This window comes from Botryllus schlosseri, chromosome 12 (genome assembly GCF_051294905.1).
Source record: "Botryllus schlosseri isolate E-star chromosome 12, Bs_hap1, whole genome shotgun sequence".
NCBI classification, from domain to species: domain Eukaryota; kingdom Metazoa; phylum Chordata; class Ascidiacea; order Stolidobranchia; family Styelidae; genus Botryllus; species Botryllus schlosseri.
Genome location: NC_137247.1, coordinates 4,489,862 through 4,504,423, shown reverse-complemented (window position 1 = coordinate 4,504,423; position 14,562 = coordinate 4,489,862). Strand labels below are relative to the sequence as shown.

The following is a 14,562-nucleotide window of genomic DNA, read 5'->3' as shown; positions in this document are numbered from 1 at the left end:
GGGTAAATAAAGGTATCGATTAAGAAGTAACGTGAAGACGTCACCATCGAGTCACGCGTACATAATTCAAACTTCGCAGGAAATTCTGATGTAAACTTTCGGCACGGTGCAAATCGCTAAGAATTGAACCAGTGACTTACCGGTTATAACGGACAAATCCTCCGGAGCTTCGTCGCCTACAACCGACGCGGTCCGGAGTCCGGCTTCTTCGAGTACAATTTTCGCGCCGGGCGAAAGGCGTTGCGCTTTTGTCGGAAGGGCGGGGCCGTTACTCGTCACCTGTCATACAAATAAGGTAAACTGAGCGGCAGGAAATAATCCCGAGCCTATTAGTCTTTACGGGCGGATTTGGGGTGGAAAAGCGGAATGGCGCAATTTCGCAACGTGGTCATTAATGAAGTATTTCTACTTATTCCGAGTACTCAAGTAGGTTTTAGATAATTCTGCTTGACAGTTTTACATTTACTTGCAATTGAGAAGACATTTACGAAATTATTTGTACTGTACTGTACAGGTGGGTCTGAAACTGGGAGCGGATCGACTTCTATTTCTGCTGAAATCCTCAACTTTTACCAATGGCAATATTCTTAATTGTATTACGATTTACATGTCATAATTGCGTCGTATCCTTCCTACACCGATGCTATAGATCAGTGGTTCCCAACCTTTTTCGACTCATCGCTCCCCTTATCAATCTCGACACGAATTTTCGCCCTCCATATCTACGATTCCGAAAAAGAGGACATATAATCGGGATATGTATTCACCTAACTCTGATTGCTGATGAATTTACTTTTAAAAAGCCATTTTTTGAGGTGGTTGGTGCTCGAAAAACTGATTTCCGCATCTACTTTCCGTTGAGTTGACTATTTTTCGCGTCATATGCAGAATAACTCGTCTTCACGTGCATTACTGGACCGTGTTAATTAAATATATCTCACTGAACGATGAACTTTCTAACATAGTCGCCCCATTTGGTATTTGCTACCCCTATTTCTCGAAATCGCCCACTGGGGGGGGGGGGGATATGGCTTATGTTGCGAACCACTGCTGTAGTTTTGGTCTGACACCGCACCGTGTACCGACCAGAATATGTCTTTGAATTAAGAGTGACTAGCGAATGCCGGTAGAATTTTTTATTTAGTTAATGGTCAGAGGTACGTTTGAGCTAATAGAAGTTATTAGACACTAAAATCGCTAAAATATCTGAATGCTACGTGCTACCATTGCGCATGATTATTTCTGACAAAACATTCCAGTGAAAGATTGTTCGCGCCAGGCGCAATTTACCTCTAACTCGTATAATTGTTGCTCTGTATAATCTGAAGTTCGTGTGTGATAATTCTCTCATCAGTCATAACTAGGGCAAGTTCTTGTTGCAGTCAAATCCGTGGAAAGTTGAATTTATTTTTCACGAAAGTTGCATTTATTTTTTCATAAAAGTTTGGTGAAAAAGGGTCAACTTTTCGGCTCAGCTCCCGAAATACACGTTACGGTATTTCAGTCGAATTTGGCCGTGTATTTCACCAAAATTCTCAAAAAACAGTAACATAATCAAGCTATCTATTTAGATATACTGCCAAATATTTCCATTAAAAAGATTGCATGAAAAATGGATAAATTCATGAAAAATCGAAAAAGTTGCAAAAAGTTGCATGAAAAAAATGGACAAAAGTTGCACTTGAAGATTCCTTCAATCAGCTTAAAACAGCAAAACAGCATTCTACATAACTTTCTAGTACTTAGGAAACTGTAAAAAAAAGTTGCCATCAAACTATGGGTTGGAATTGCATTTCGGAATGGAACGCTGCTTTTAACATGTTTTGATATGATGATAAATGGGGCGCGAAATTTTTCACTATCATCAAGAGGTGCGTGTATAAAAGAAGTTTGAGCTGCAGCACTCAAAATCTTCCAACCTCATACAACAGGATAGGACGTTGTATAGTTTTGTCCATGATGTTTTGCAGCATCAACATTATATACACCGACTCATGATACACATGCACACGATCTGTGGATAACTGGATATGCATACCATGAGAGCATAATGTGCATATGCCGTTAGACAAGGAATACTACTCTGTTGTGGAAACTCCATAATATGTATTCAGCAACGAATACTACTTCGACCGATATAAATCGACCAGATAAACATGACCACTACTTCACAGTCCGCTGACCCCACTAAACGGACTAGGCAGCTGAAAATATACTTTATCGTTTGGTCACAGCAATGTACTCGTATGCACAAACAATGTATGCTTACAACACAGCGCCACCAAAACGTGGCAATGCACACTCTACTCAAGTACGCGAGAGTGGACGAACCACACGCTAACAATAACAGTTTCGGGCCGCGACATGCAATGCGAATAACACGGCACAGGCGCGCTGTGCCACGCAGCAGACGGCACCGTTTCAAGACGTGGTCCGGAACCGGAAAATGCTATCGCGTTACATTCTGAAAACAGGAACGGCTTCTAGATTGATCCCGCAAACTTCGCACCGCCGACAGGGCCAATTCAACCTAACCGCAAAACAAATCAATCTAACGGGCAGGCTGATTTTATGCCGCATCCTGCATGTGTGATATGACTGTCTTGGCCGTCCTCCTAGAATTCAGTCATGTGATTTGGTTCGAGTCGTGCTCAATGACTCGAGTACAACTCGAGTCAATACACGGATTGACTCAAGTCAAGTCGAGTCATTTTTGTATTTTAAGAAAATAACTCGAGTCATCAAAATTCGGGACTCGAGAGTAGAGTCATGACTAGGGCAAGTTTTTGCAAGTTTTTTTACAGCTTCCGGCAGCTTCCTAGATACTCAGAATTTATGTAGTATGCAACTTTTCTCAATTTTTTTCATGCAACTTTTTATAACTTTTTTTCATTTTTCGTGACATTTCTGGCAACTTTTTGCGATTCTCACGCAATTTTTTCATGCGACCAACTTTTACTGGAAATATTTGGCACTATACGCGAATAGATCGCTTGATTATTTCACTGTCGTTTAAATTTGAGGTCCTTTCTGATCAGACGTATATTTAAGCTGGACCGCCGAAAATGATATTTTCACTTGGTCAATTTTTTCAGGCTAAAGTCGCTAACAGTCAGTTTTTGCTACAGTTCCTTGGATACGGGTCGATCCTAGTATCTCATACCCTGATCATTTTAAGGATCTTGTCCATAAATGCAACTTTTTAGTGCATCTTTAGTGAAAAATGGATATAACCTTTTACTGCAACTTTGGTGAAAAATAGATGCAACTTTCCACGGATTTGACTGCAACAAAAACTTCCCCTAGTCATGACTCGAGCTATTAAAACGCTGTTGAGTACCAATAAATAGGGATGTCTGAAACGATGCAAACCTTCGGTAAGGAGCGCGAATCCGGGCTTACGTTCCCATACTTGTCCGGCCCGGTTGATATCAACCGTTGCGTGAGCTCGTCACTCGTCTGCGCGCTGTGTACTATTCGCGGAGCGGTCACAATATCGTCCGATCGGCTTCTGGCGCTACTGCGCACTTTTTCCGGGATAGGACGGCAAAATAATTGCTTATGCTGAAAAACGGAATCCCACGATAAATCCAACCATCGGTAGTATTCTGCACACGTCGATAACTTGAAAATTATAGTTCACTAGTTAGTATATAATTAAGAGGGAAATCCCGGTGTTCTAATTCTAATCTATCTACACTCTGGTTTTCTTGAAAATGCTACGGGAGAGCTGCATAGTGCGAAAAGAGTCAGGCTTGGTGTACTGTACATACATTTGCTATTCTCATGCCTATGCGAGTGAACTCGAATTTGATATGAACTGAGCTTGATTTTCGTCTTTCTAATATGGAATTGAATTCAATTTCCAAGTATTTGCGAAATCAGTACCGGTATTTATACGCTAATTTGGAAGAAAATGTGTAGCTATAATTAAAATCTTATTCAATCCCTGCTATATTGAGCAAAATCGTCGTTCATCTTGACCGCGCGATATGACACGAAATGGCCGTGGAACAGGGAATCACCAATCCGATAGAACTGGACGCCTAATGTTGCTTTAACTGAAAAGCTTCTTGGAGGTACAGAACTTCAATGTACAATTGAATAGTATATTGATATTGAAATGAACCCGAATATTTTCGGATGACACTCGTCAGGGCCCCAGGCGTAATCGTCAGCAACTAGTAGATAATTGGAAATAATATATTTGGTGATACTATTTTTATACAATGTTCTTTCCAATTCTCTACTATAGTTGAATGTTGTTGTCGCCCGACCTCAAAATCTGCAATAACATAGTTTCCTGGGTCCTTCCTGATGTTGGATTTCGTCTAACAATATTTGATCCTTCAAGTATAACATACAAATATGAGGGGTTAGCTAAGATGCTGGTATGTAAATTAGACACAAAGATGGCGAAAACAATTTACAGCATACGCGAACCACCATGCCTGCCTACTGAATATATTAAATCAGTGGTTCCCAACCTCTTTCGACTCATCGCCCCCTTTTCAAGCTCCACAGCGATTATCCCCCCCCCCCCCCCCAAATATTGAGAACCGAAAAATGGGCATACCACCGGCGAGTTGACTAAAAAAAGGTCAACTTTTCGGCTCGACCTCGAATTTACACTTTTACAGCTAAATAGTCGTGAGTTGAATAAAGTAAGGTCAATTCTCCGACTCGACTCCAATATAGCCGTTTTAACGCGCCATCGCATCGCCGCATTCGTTATTTTCGCCCCATATCCCCCCTCGTCCGTTTTCGCCCCCTATCGCCCCTTTCGTTATTTCCCTAGACCGCCAAATCACCCAGCTCTGGGGGGCGATATCGCCCACGTTGGGATATATTAGATCTTGGTTAGAACCTGCGATTTGCGAAGCCACCATGTTCGTTGGTGCTGGCGATTTGCATTCAATACAATTAAATATATATTTTAAGCCATTTCCTATTGTATGGTATGGTATCCTTAAGGCTACGCTGAGAAAGTAGATATACACTGGAACATTGTACTACTCCATAATAATGCAGGTCTATGCTCAGGATCAGACTTGGACAACTAGATAATTGTAATCCTCCAATTACACTAAGTAGAGAAAAATGCCGATAATATACGGTACTTGTAATTTAATTTGTGAAATGTGTCTCTGCTCTAATTGTAATTCTAATCTAACTAGTGAAATATTTCTATGTTCCAATTTTAATTCTAGTCCAAGTCCTGGTTTCCCTGTGCAAGTATTTCGCATTTTTACATGCTTATGCTCTGATTTGAACTTGATTCAACTCTTAGTTTTCGCGAATTCACGGTAGCTATGATTCTAATTCTAAGCGAGCAAACTACACCACTGGGATAACTCCTGACGTATTATTGATGTCAATTTCTTAAAGCATCCGATTGTGGGTAAAACAAGTACCGGTACGCACCTGAATGAAGTGGATTATGTTGGACAGCAGAAAGACTTTCCCGCAGGACCCGCACGTCAGCAGGTCCTCACCGGGCCCGATGGCCTCGTCCTGCGAATTTTCTATGCTGTCCATGCTAATCTCATCGTCTTTGCTGACGTCATCATCTCTACTTACGTCAATATCGAAAGCAGAGGATAATTGAGCATCGGCACCTGCCAGAAAAGAAATGAGCTCATTAAGATTCAGCGCAGAGGTGGTCACAGTAGTCGTTTGTTGGCACTCAATAGAATCGGATGTAACGTTGCAGATCAAGGCCAAGTATAGGCCTACTATAGAAGCAGCGATTCGCAAGACGCGCTAAAACTATTCCAAGCGGAAGTAGAACATTAAGGTTTTATAGTTAGTAGTGTCAAAAGGTTATGGTTACCATATTTCGAGATGCGTAAAAGATGAACCCTTTCACAAATCACAAACTTTATATTATCGGACGATAAAACGGATAATTTGGAAATCTTCAAGGGAAATACTGTTGTGTCGACTAAAAATGGTCGTTTTTCAAACTCTACTCCCTAAAGACCTGTTCCGACGTCCATATTCCCGATTTCGCGTCATTCATGCGTTTTTAATTGTGCCTGTACCTCAGGGGCGGGCAACATACGGCCCGCGGGCCGGATCAGGCCCGCGACGGGATTTTGTCCGGCCCGCGGACAGTTTCCCGTCTTATATGGTAATTTGGCCCGCGGTCCCAGTCTGCCGAGATTCCCACTACTTGCTTAAACGTCAAATTTTAGTGACAGTATGTTATTATATACGTGTGTAGTGTGCACGCAGCGTGCAAGAGTAGAGCTTACGGCTTACGCGTAACTTCGTCGAAGCGAGAAGACTTGCATTATCGGCATTAACCATGTACTCAACCCTAATGAATTGATAAATTGTTAAATTTTGGGTACCGGGCTCGTCCAACGCCGTGAAATCTTAATTAGGATTGGACCTTTGGACGGTAGTGTCCCAATATGGTGTGGACACAAGCAAATCGAAAGGCTCAGTGAAATTGGTCTACGTCACACTTTCCATTTGGCTGAAGGCAATTTGACGGTAATTTTTGACCGGCTTGCCGAGCAATAAATTTGATTAAACTGGTATCAATCGAAAGCTACCGCGGTACTGATTGCGGAAATATAAATTATATTCTGCTCGTGACCCTGGAACCCCCAAAATCAGCCTCGAATGTTGCATTGTAACGGAGTTGGGTATTGTGACGCAACCATGCCAATGCAGCAGCTCAGGAGCAAGTGCACACGAAAGTGAGAGTGTGAATGCTCAATCGGTTGAGCAACAATGGCCAACGCTTGCGGTTTGCGCTGCTCTCACTAGCTCCCAGGCGGCATGGTTGCGTCACAATACCAAACTCCGTTACAATGCAACATTCGAGGCTGATTTTGGGGGGTTCCAAGGCCACGAGCAGAATCAAATTCATCTTTTCGCAATCAGTAACGCGGTAGCTTTCGATTGATACCCGTTTTATCAAATTTTGCTCTCGGCAAGCCGGTCACTATAGGACACTATGGTTGCACCGTGTGTTAATTGATCGTAGAGGAGTAGACATGGCGGCGCCTGTATGACAATGCTGTTCTCAAATCCACATTGTCTTCGTCATTATCGGCGAGAAATGGCTTTGAAGTGGCATTGCTGTCGTTAAAATACATTCAATAAATACGATTTATTCCGTGTATATGTGGATAAATGGGCGAATAATGTATCGATTCAGCAATCCGTCCCGCCAAGTACCTAATCTTCCTATGTCCGGCCCGCCAACTGGAGAAGTTGCCCGCCCCTGCTGGAACTGTACAAATCGCCAGGCTGTCAAAGCTGCAAAGGAGTACGAATTGCCAAAAAGGAGGACGTTTGGGCGTCCTCTAAGGACATTTTCAATTTCCTGCACAAAGACGGGCAAATCCTCCTAAACGAAGACGCATGGTAATGGTAACCCTACAAAACGTAGACGTGGTCGCGGGTTCGCATACTTTTAGTGGTTAATCGTCGGTCTCTACTTCCTAAATAGCAAAATGCATCTTAGCGATAAACGAAAAATAACTTATTACACTACAAAATGGGGCGATTTTCGAAAATATACCCAGTTACCTCCATACAGGAGCTATTTCGCCCAGTTTTTATTACAATTTAGCAGACATTTCCACGTAAGAGAAAAAGCAAGTATTTTAGGCCTAGGTTTTGTTGTAAAAATACTGAAAGCTGTTCAAGTTAAAAGTAGGGAAAACCTATTTGAGTGCTTCAAAAACAGTAGAAGTATTCGTCACAGACCAGTGACCACATCTGAAATTCACGCACTTGCACAAAAGCATCGCGTCACTTGAACAGTCACCTATCAAATAGCCGATAATCACGAGTACACAGAATGTCCATGATTGTAATGTATGTACTCTATCCCGATTACCTAGCGATTCGCACACGCTTCGACCAAACATTTTAGCTTTCAAATGAAACGTCAGCATTCGACACTCATCTGCGTTTCGGTGTGGGTAGACACAACAGGACAAGTTTGCAGGCGCGTCGCGGAACATGCGCGCAAACACGTTTTCTAGGTATTTCACGCAAGAGCACATTCCGCCGTAATCGCGGCGTGAGTCATAACGGAATTTGCATGCCAAGTTCAGGACAGGATACAGAATTCGCGCGCTTCACTGATGGTTGAGGCTGGCCATAATGATGTCCTTCTATATTCTTTGGATAAGGTCACTAAAGAGTACCCAATAATACACTCTCGTTTCGATTAAAGAGATTAACTCCAGTTGATTAAATTTTATCAGTAATCCTGATTCTTGACCAGTGACCATACTATAATTCTGAACCTTCACTTAACTAGCAAAATTATACAAACCTTTTAACAGACACTGGGAGGTACAGATGTGCAGGATTAAATTTAATAATATACTCATACTGAAATGAACTCGACTATTTTGGGCTGACACCCGTCGGCGATTATGGTAGAGAATTGAAAAGAGCATGTCTGCATGTGTAAGTCAGCAATCGCATCGAACTTTACGCGGACCAGAGCTTGCCGACCAATGAGGTACAATATACTTTTATTGGCTAGGGATCTAGTTCTAGATATCCCTGTTATTGGCACCATCTCCATACTAACACGCGTCACTGGTTACTGAAATTCGAGGTTTACAAACGCCCTCAATAATATCGAATTGGTTTTCCCTCTTGGAATCATATGAAAAACGACTACATTGCTTACAATTGAGTCTGACTGGTTTGCCTCATCAGACTAGTAATAAACGCATCGCCGAAAATATGTTTGTTGTAAAACGTAAAAGGAACTATACTGCGGGTAAATGAACTTGTCGTTTTGCAGTCCCGATGTTTCGACGTCTATGGTCTGGTCATTTTGCATTAGTCTGATATCGCTTATTATGATTCCTGAGATGTCGATCTATTGCACGCCTTACTTTCGTTCTGGGTTTTCTGACCAGTGGTGTTGCAACGGGGGGAAAGTACTATCGTATCGGTATATATCGCATATCGGTGTGGCTCTAGTGACAACGGTTACTACTGACGAAAATTTAACACTTAGGATTTAAACATTGTGACGTCACAAAGTAGTTTGAAAGCCTGTTGACTAGTGATCTTTTACTCTGTCACGTTTTCCTAACCGGCGCTTAAACCAGATTGAAACACGAAAGCCAGCACCGGCACATTCTTGCGTGACCAACAACGCAAGGGCATGCAGGGTCATATTCACGAATGGCTGCATTCTGACGCTGCACGACGCTACGCAGACACAAGGGTGGGGAGAAAATCATAGATCGGGCAGTTTGAAAAAGCACAAAATACGTGAGTGCTCGCACGGCGAGTTTCCCATTCCAGTATTTTACTTTTAAACCAAAAAGTTTTTTTGAAACTACATCATTCATTCATCGCTTTCTGCCGTTATTGGATTAAAACCGAGACTACTTGAGATTTATATTCACAGCTGTTTTCATACAATTAAGCGTACGCAACCACGGGGGACCTATATCATCCCGGCAAGGAATACTCCCGCCTTGGTGACGAATATCTGTGACGTCACAACGTTCAAAATCGAATATTTGCGAGTGCGGTAACATCGCACAATTTCGTACAGGCTTGAACAATGAAGATATCGCAAAACCGCCGCAGAAAAGGTCCACTAGAAAATTTTCAGCCTTTCCAAATAAGGTTATGATCAAAGTCATAGCTATAGCTTCTTTTCGTGATTAGGTTAGAATTAGAAATACCACATTCACAAAACCTTGGAAATTGAATCAAACTGCGAATTAGAAGGAAAAACAGCTAAAATCAAGTTCCGATCCATATCCAATCATATAGTTATTTTTCGTAAGCTATAGAATGGCAAATGTATGTACACCAAGCCTGGCACGTTTCGCACTGTACACTGTAATGTACAGTTCTCGGATTTGAGTTGGAATTAGAGCATACAAATGTTTCACATGTTAGATTAGCATTGGATTACCGGCATTTCGCGCTAATTCGTCAAATTATACCACTAGAATTGCGTAGTTGTTCAAGTCTGCCATGAAGGCCTACTGATCGGCTGGCTATTCATCCGAACATCTCGTATTTTACAAAATCGTTTACAAAACTCCGGCTCGTAAAGTTGGACAATGACTCATTCACACGCTATTCAACTATAGAGATTGTATTCCTACAGTCTCTATAATTCAACGGAGCGATACAAGTTCTTCGGACGCCGGCTGCAAAACATCACGTGCCGGGAAAGCTCTTATGAGCGAACAGGCGAGCTACGCTGCTTCAGCGTCCAAGCAAAATGGCCGACGCTGGGGTCACAACTCACGAGTCAACACGAATGATGTGTTATTGTTTGCGTTAATTCGTGTCTAGACCCCCATTGTCATTTACACCGGGACAATAAATTTATTGCTGAATCCTTAGCAAGGCGTACTTCAACCTGTAACGCATTGTCCAGCTCTAACAGCCAAACTTGGGCTGCTAGAAAATTCTAGCTACCGGTAATCCAATTCTGAACTAATTTTTAAGTCTTATTTCTGGGTTTCCTGCAAATGCTGCAGGAGGAGTGAATATTGTGAAACTCAATTGTAATATTGGTTCCAGCCAGTTATCATCATTGATCACGAAATATCCGAAGATCATGAATTTTCGTGAGAGTTTTTGCATCAGCTTTTGATCTATAACCTTTCTGACACGAAAGGAATCGAGATTTAGGCATGAAATACGCTTGTCTCGAGAAGCAAGCCGATACAATTGGGCTCGAAAGTCACGTGACTTTTCAGCATAGCAACCACCGTCTGGGGCCAAGCGCGTTTCTGGTATCATCTTCTCTGCGACAGTAATGCATTTGTATGTCGCAATTTCTGCTACTGCGCTGGTCTTTGCTGCCACATTATGTGTTTGTGTTACAGGATTGATTTTTTTCGTCCAGATAGATGACAATGTATAGTATTCAATTAACATGATGGAGTATAGAGCAGTTTAAGATAGCCTATTTCAAACAAGTAATTCCAAGGTTTAGTACTTTCATCTGGACCTACTAACTATTCATCGTATGGCTGCAGCATTATTATGCTTCAAGTGTATACTTATCAACACGGAGACAGTGATCAGTCAACATCGGAGATTATTAATATTGTAACATTACCGTACCGTGTTAAATTTGATTTCAGATGGATTTGGTTAAGCTACTTTTACGATTTGCGAGTTCTTCAAAAATAATCCGAATCTGGTCAAAAGAAGTCAAAATGATTTAGACAACGACCATCCGATATCAGCAATGTATGGTGGTGATGGCAAAGAATTGGGAAATATTCAGTTCAGCCATGAGTATAATGAAAGTTTATGACGTAGAGGTTGGTAACTGCAAAATAACCTGAAAGATTGGGGAAGCGTTGGAATTGAGTTCGAATCCCACTTGACGCAAGTGGGTCGGAGGCTTATCTGGACTCCCCACTGCTTACCTAACTACATGAGCAGCGTCATGGAATCAAGCCCAGATGGCTAAGTAAAGCCGATGAGGCTCGAAAATCGGCACCACTGACGAGGACGTATGGAAGCAAGCAAGAGAAGAAAGAAAGAAAAAGCTTATCAAAAAGCAAAGAGACCCTTGAACTTTAAAGCATTTATGTTGTGGTGCAAACAGACGATCATCATCATCATCATTGGTTTATTAGCAATTTTATCAGTTCAATACACCACAAAATGCGATACAATGAAAAGACAGGAAGATGTCGAAGCGACTTGGAGTAGTCTATTGAATCAGACACCCATCTTGACCTAGGCGATGTAAAGAGGAGGCATGCACACTGAATGAAAGTAAAGAAGATAGTAAATACTATGTAATATTGCATACTTGCCGGAGTGTTATATTTTTTAAAGTAGTTTTAGGACATGTTTGCGGCACTTTTGTAATGTGTGTATTGAGATATCAAGTGTCCCTATTCTACCAAATCAAGATCATTAATAGACTTGAGCGTTTAGAAGAAAGTCTTCATTTTGAAATGAGTGGGTGATACTATAGTACTTGCCCAGCATCACAAGTACTTTGACAAGTGCAGGGCAGCTTGTGCATTGCATACTCAAAACTTATGCCATTTCTTCGTTTTGGACCCGAGGATTCCCTCGAGATTCTGATATAACTATATTTCCACAACAATACTTTCTTAATCTTGCATAGTTGCATACTCTCGCTTGATTTTACAAAATTCTAAGAGTGCTGACGAAATCATCATCATCATCATCATTGGTTTATTAGCAATTTTATCAGTTCAATACACCACAAAAAAATGCGATACAATGAAAAGACAGGAAGGTGTCGAAGCGACAAGGAGCAGTCTATGGAATCTGACACCCACCTTGGCCTAGGCGATGTAAAGAGGAGGCATGCACACTGAATGAAAGTAAAGAAGATAGTATAGAAAAAGAAAGCGACAATAAATAGGGCGGCATGTCATGGGAAGCGAGATCGATTGGTCAGTCGTGGTCCGGTAATCTTGAGGATGGACTGTATTTATTTAGTAGTAATTGCTTGTATTTCGACTTGAATGTGGACATGCTCGTCGACTGTCGGATGGCCAATAACTGGCCAATAAATTCGACAAATTCACAACTTGAGAATGTATTTCCTTTGTACCGAGAATGAAACAGATAGAATGTAGGTATTGGTCACAGATTAGGTATTCCTGATTAATGTTGCCAACTTGCCATAAACGGATGCAGTTTTGACTTAAGCTATACACTGCTACTGTGGAGGTAGTCTTAAACTGACGACTCACTTAAACACACAGAGTTGGCTTGAAAATGGGCAGTCATAAGCAATACAATTGATAGGACTGTGTTGGTATATCGAAATTGACGAGAATAGCAGCAAGCAGTGTAACTGTGAGCACTCCATGGCAATCTGTAGTTATTGCGTTTCTGCATCGCGTCAACGTAAGTATCTTCCATTGACAAGCCAAGATCCTGAACGGCGTTTGTGTAAATTCACGGTGCTCTGGCCCTGAGAACGACGGTAAGGGATACCAGTGTTGTTGGGTCCGTATGGTTACGAGGCTGGTCTCACAAATGACCTACTGGTGGCATTGATGTACCATATGTCGACAACAATGTCAGTTCCTTCCCAGCGTTTTGGGTGGATTTCTAGTTTTCTACAAGTTCAGGAAGTATATGTGGTCCCGACTTTTAAGGCCGGTAGCGTCTTGAAGTGTGTCGCTCCACCTCCCTACGGTGACGTCATTCCATAGACAGTTGAGCTGCATTTTCTCACAGTTCAAGGGGTAAATAGCGTGCGTGTGCTTCTCGTTCTTGCGATGATGGAGATAGTGTCTTCTGGAGAGCAGTTTTTTGCAGAGATACCAATTGCATCATACAAGATGCCGGGATCAGAGATGCCCCGGATATGGTTTACATATAGCGCACAGTGCAACTTCACTAGCACAGCAATCAGGTACAGATTAGTGAGGCTAGCATCAATGTTTGCATTGATTTGTTAAACATCTAAAAGTATCTATAAAGAGAATAAAATAGTTATGAATTACCCTCTGATTTTTGTTCAAGAAATTTGTGTAAATTTTGTATAGAGCAATGCAAAAGCTACTGAAAGTAGAAAATTTTTAATTTGGCTCAACTAGCCAAATTTGCTAAACATTTTTTGAAAACTCAACAATTTCATGGCATAGCCAGTAAAATTTAATAAAACTATTTTATTTTTTCAATAAATTCAATTTTTTTTAAATCTGATAGCTTCACTTCTGCATGTTGGAATTGAGCCAAATCTAGTGTGCAACCTTTTTTCAAGCCACCTAACAATTTTGTTCATGAGCCAGTGAAATTTGGAAAAAAAAGTTATTTTTGAACAACACTGATGTATAGAAACTTGACCAAAATTTAGAAAAACATTGGCAACAGTGCCAGTACTAAATTATAGGAAGTAGTGTCATGAGTAACAGCAAGACCTGGTCTCCCATTAAAAGAATATTTACATTCCAGTTAGAATGATACCAAATTGTAAATCGCTGCATCATCAAAAAAACCAAGTCGAAAGTACGGTACTCTTATCCTTGTCCGGCAATAGCAGTCTTCTCAGCACTATCCTTGAAACAATCAATAACTTCCTTCTGATTGGCATGGTTGAATATAAATTTGGCTGAGCGAAATTCTTGATTATCTTTTTCGATAAATGGCACAGATATCTTAAAAGCTAACCGATGCCTGCAGTTAATGCATCTATTCTTAGGCCACTTTCACTACATAAACACTTTTAAAAAATCTAATAATTGTGGCTTATCTTAAATCATTTGCTATTGAAGCTGACTCGATTACGCTGTCTTGGGGCACACGAGATACCGGTATGACATTTGATACCACCAAACAAACAAGTCAACATAGTTCAAATGTTAATTATATTTATCATTCTCACTAGCTTTATTAATTTCAGTCACTTTCCTGTCGTTTTCTGGCAATTCAGAAGTCGATGGAAAGACTACTCCGAATTGTTTTCTCATCCATTATAACAAATTGGCACGTTATACCCTGGCATTTTGCGCGGCTGCAAAACAACATAATCCTACCTAGTTAGTATCTAAAAGTTCTGAAACTAGCTAATAAGTCATAGAAGAT

General features: G+C 41.2%; 1 protein-coding gene across 1 annotated transcript in view; it reads right to left on the bottom strand.

Annotated features, from left to right (window-relative positions):
• Positions 1 to 14,562, bottom strand: part of LOC145452924 (uncharacterized) — a 58,511-nt gene that overhangs the window by 15,161 nt on the left and 28,788 nt on the right. The window contains exons 2-4 of the mRNA XM_080331057.1: positions 5,425 to 5,618; positions 3,373 to 3,564; positions 141 to 279 (exon numbers count right to left, since the gene is read on the bottom strand). Of these exons, the coding sequence (XP_080187183.1) occupies positions 141 to 279; positions 3,373 to 3,564; positions 5,425 to 5,618 (525 nt within the window). The remainder of the gene's footprint in view (positions 1 to 140; positions 280 to 3,372; positions 3,565 to 5,424; positions 5,619 to 14,562) is intronic.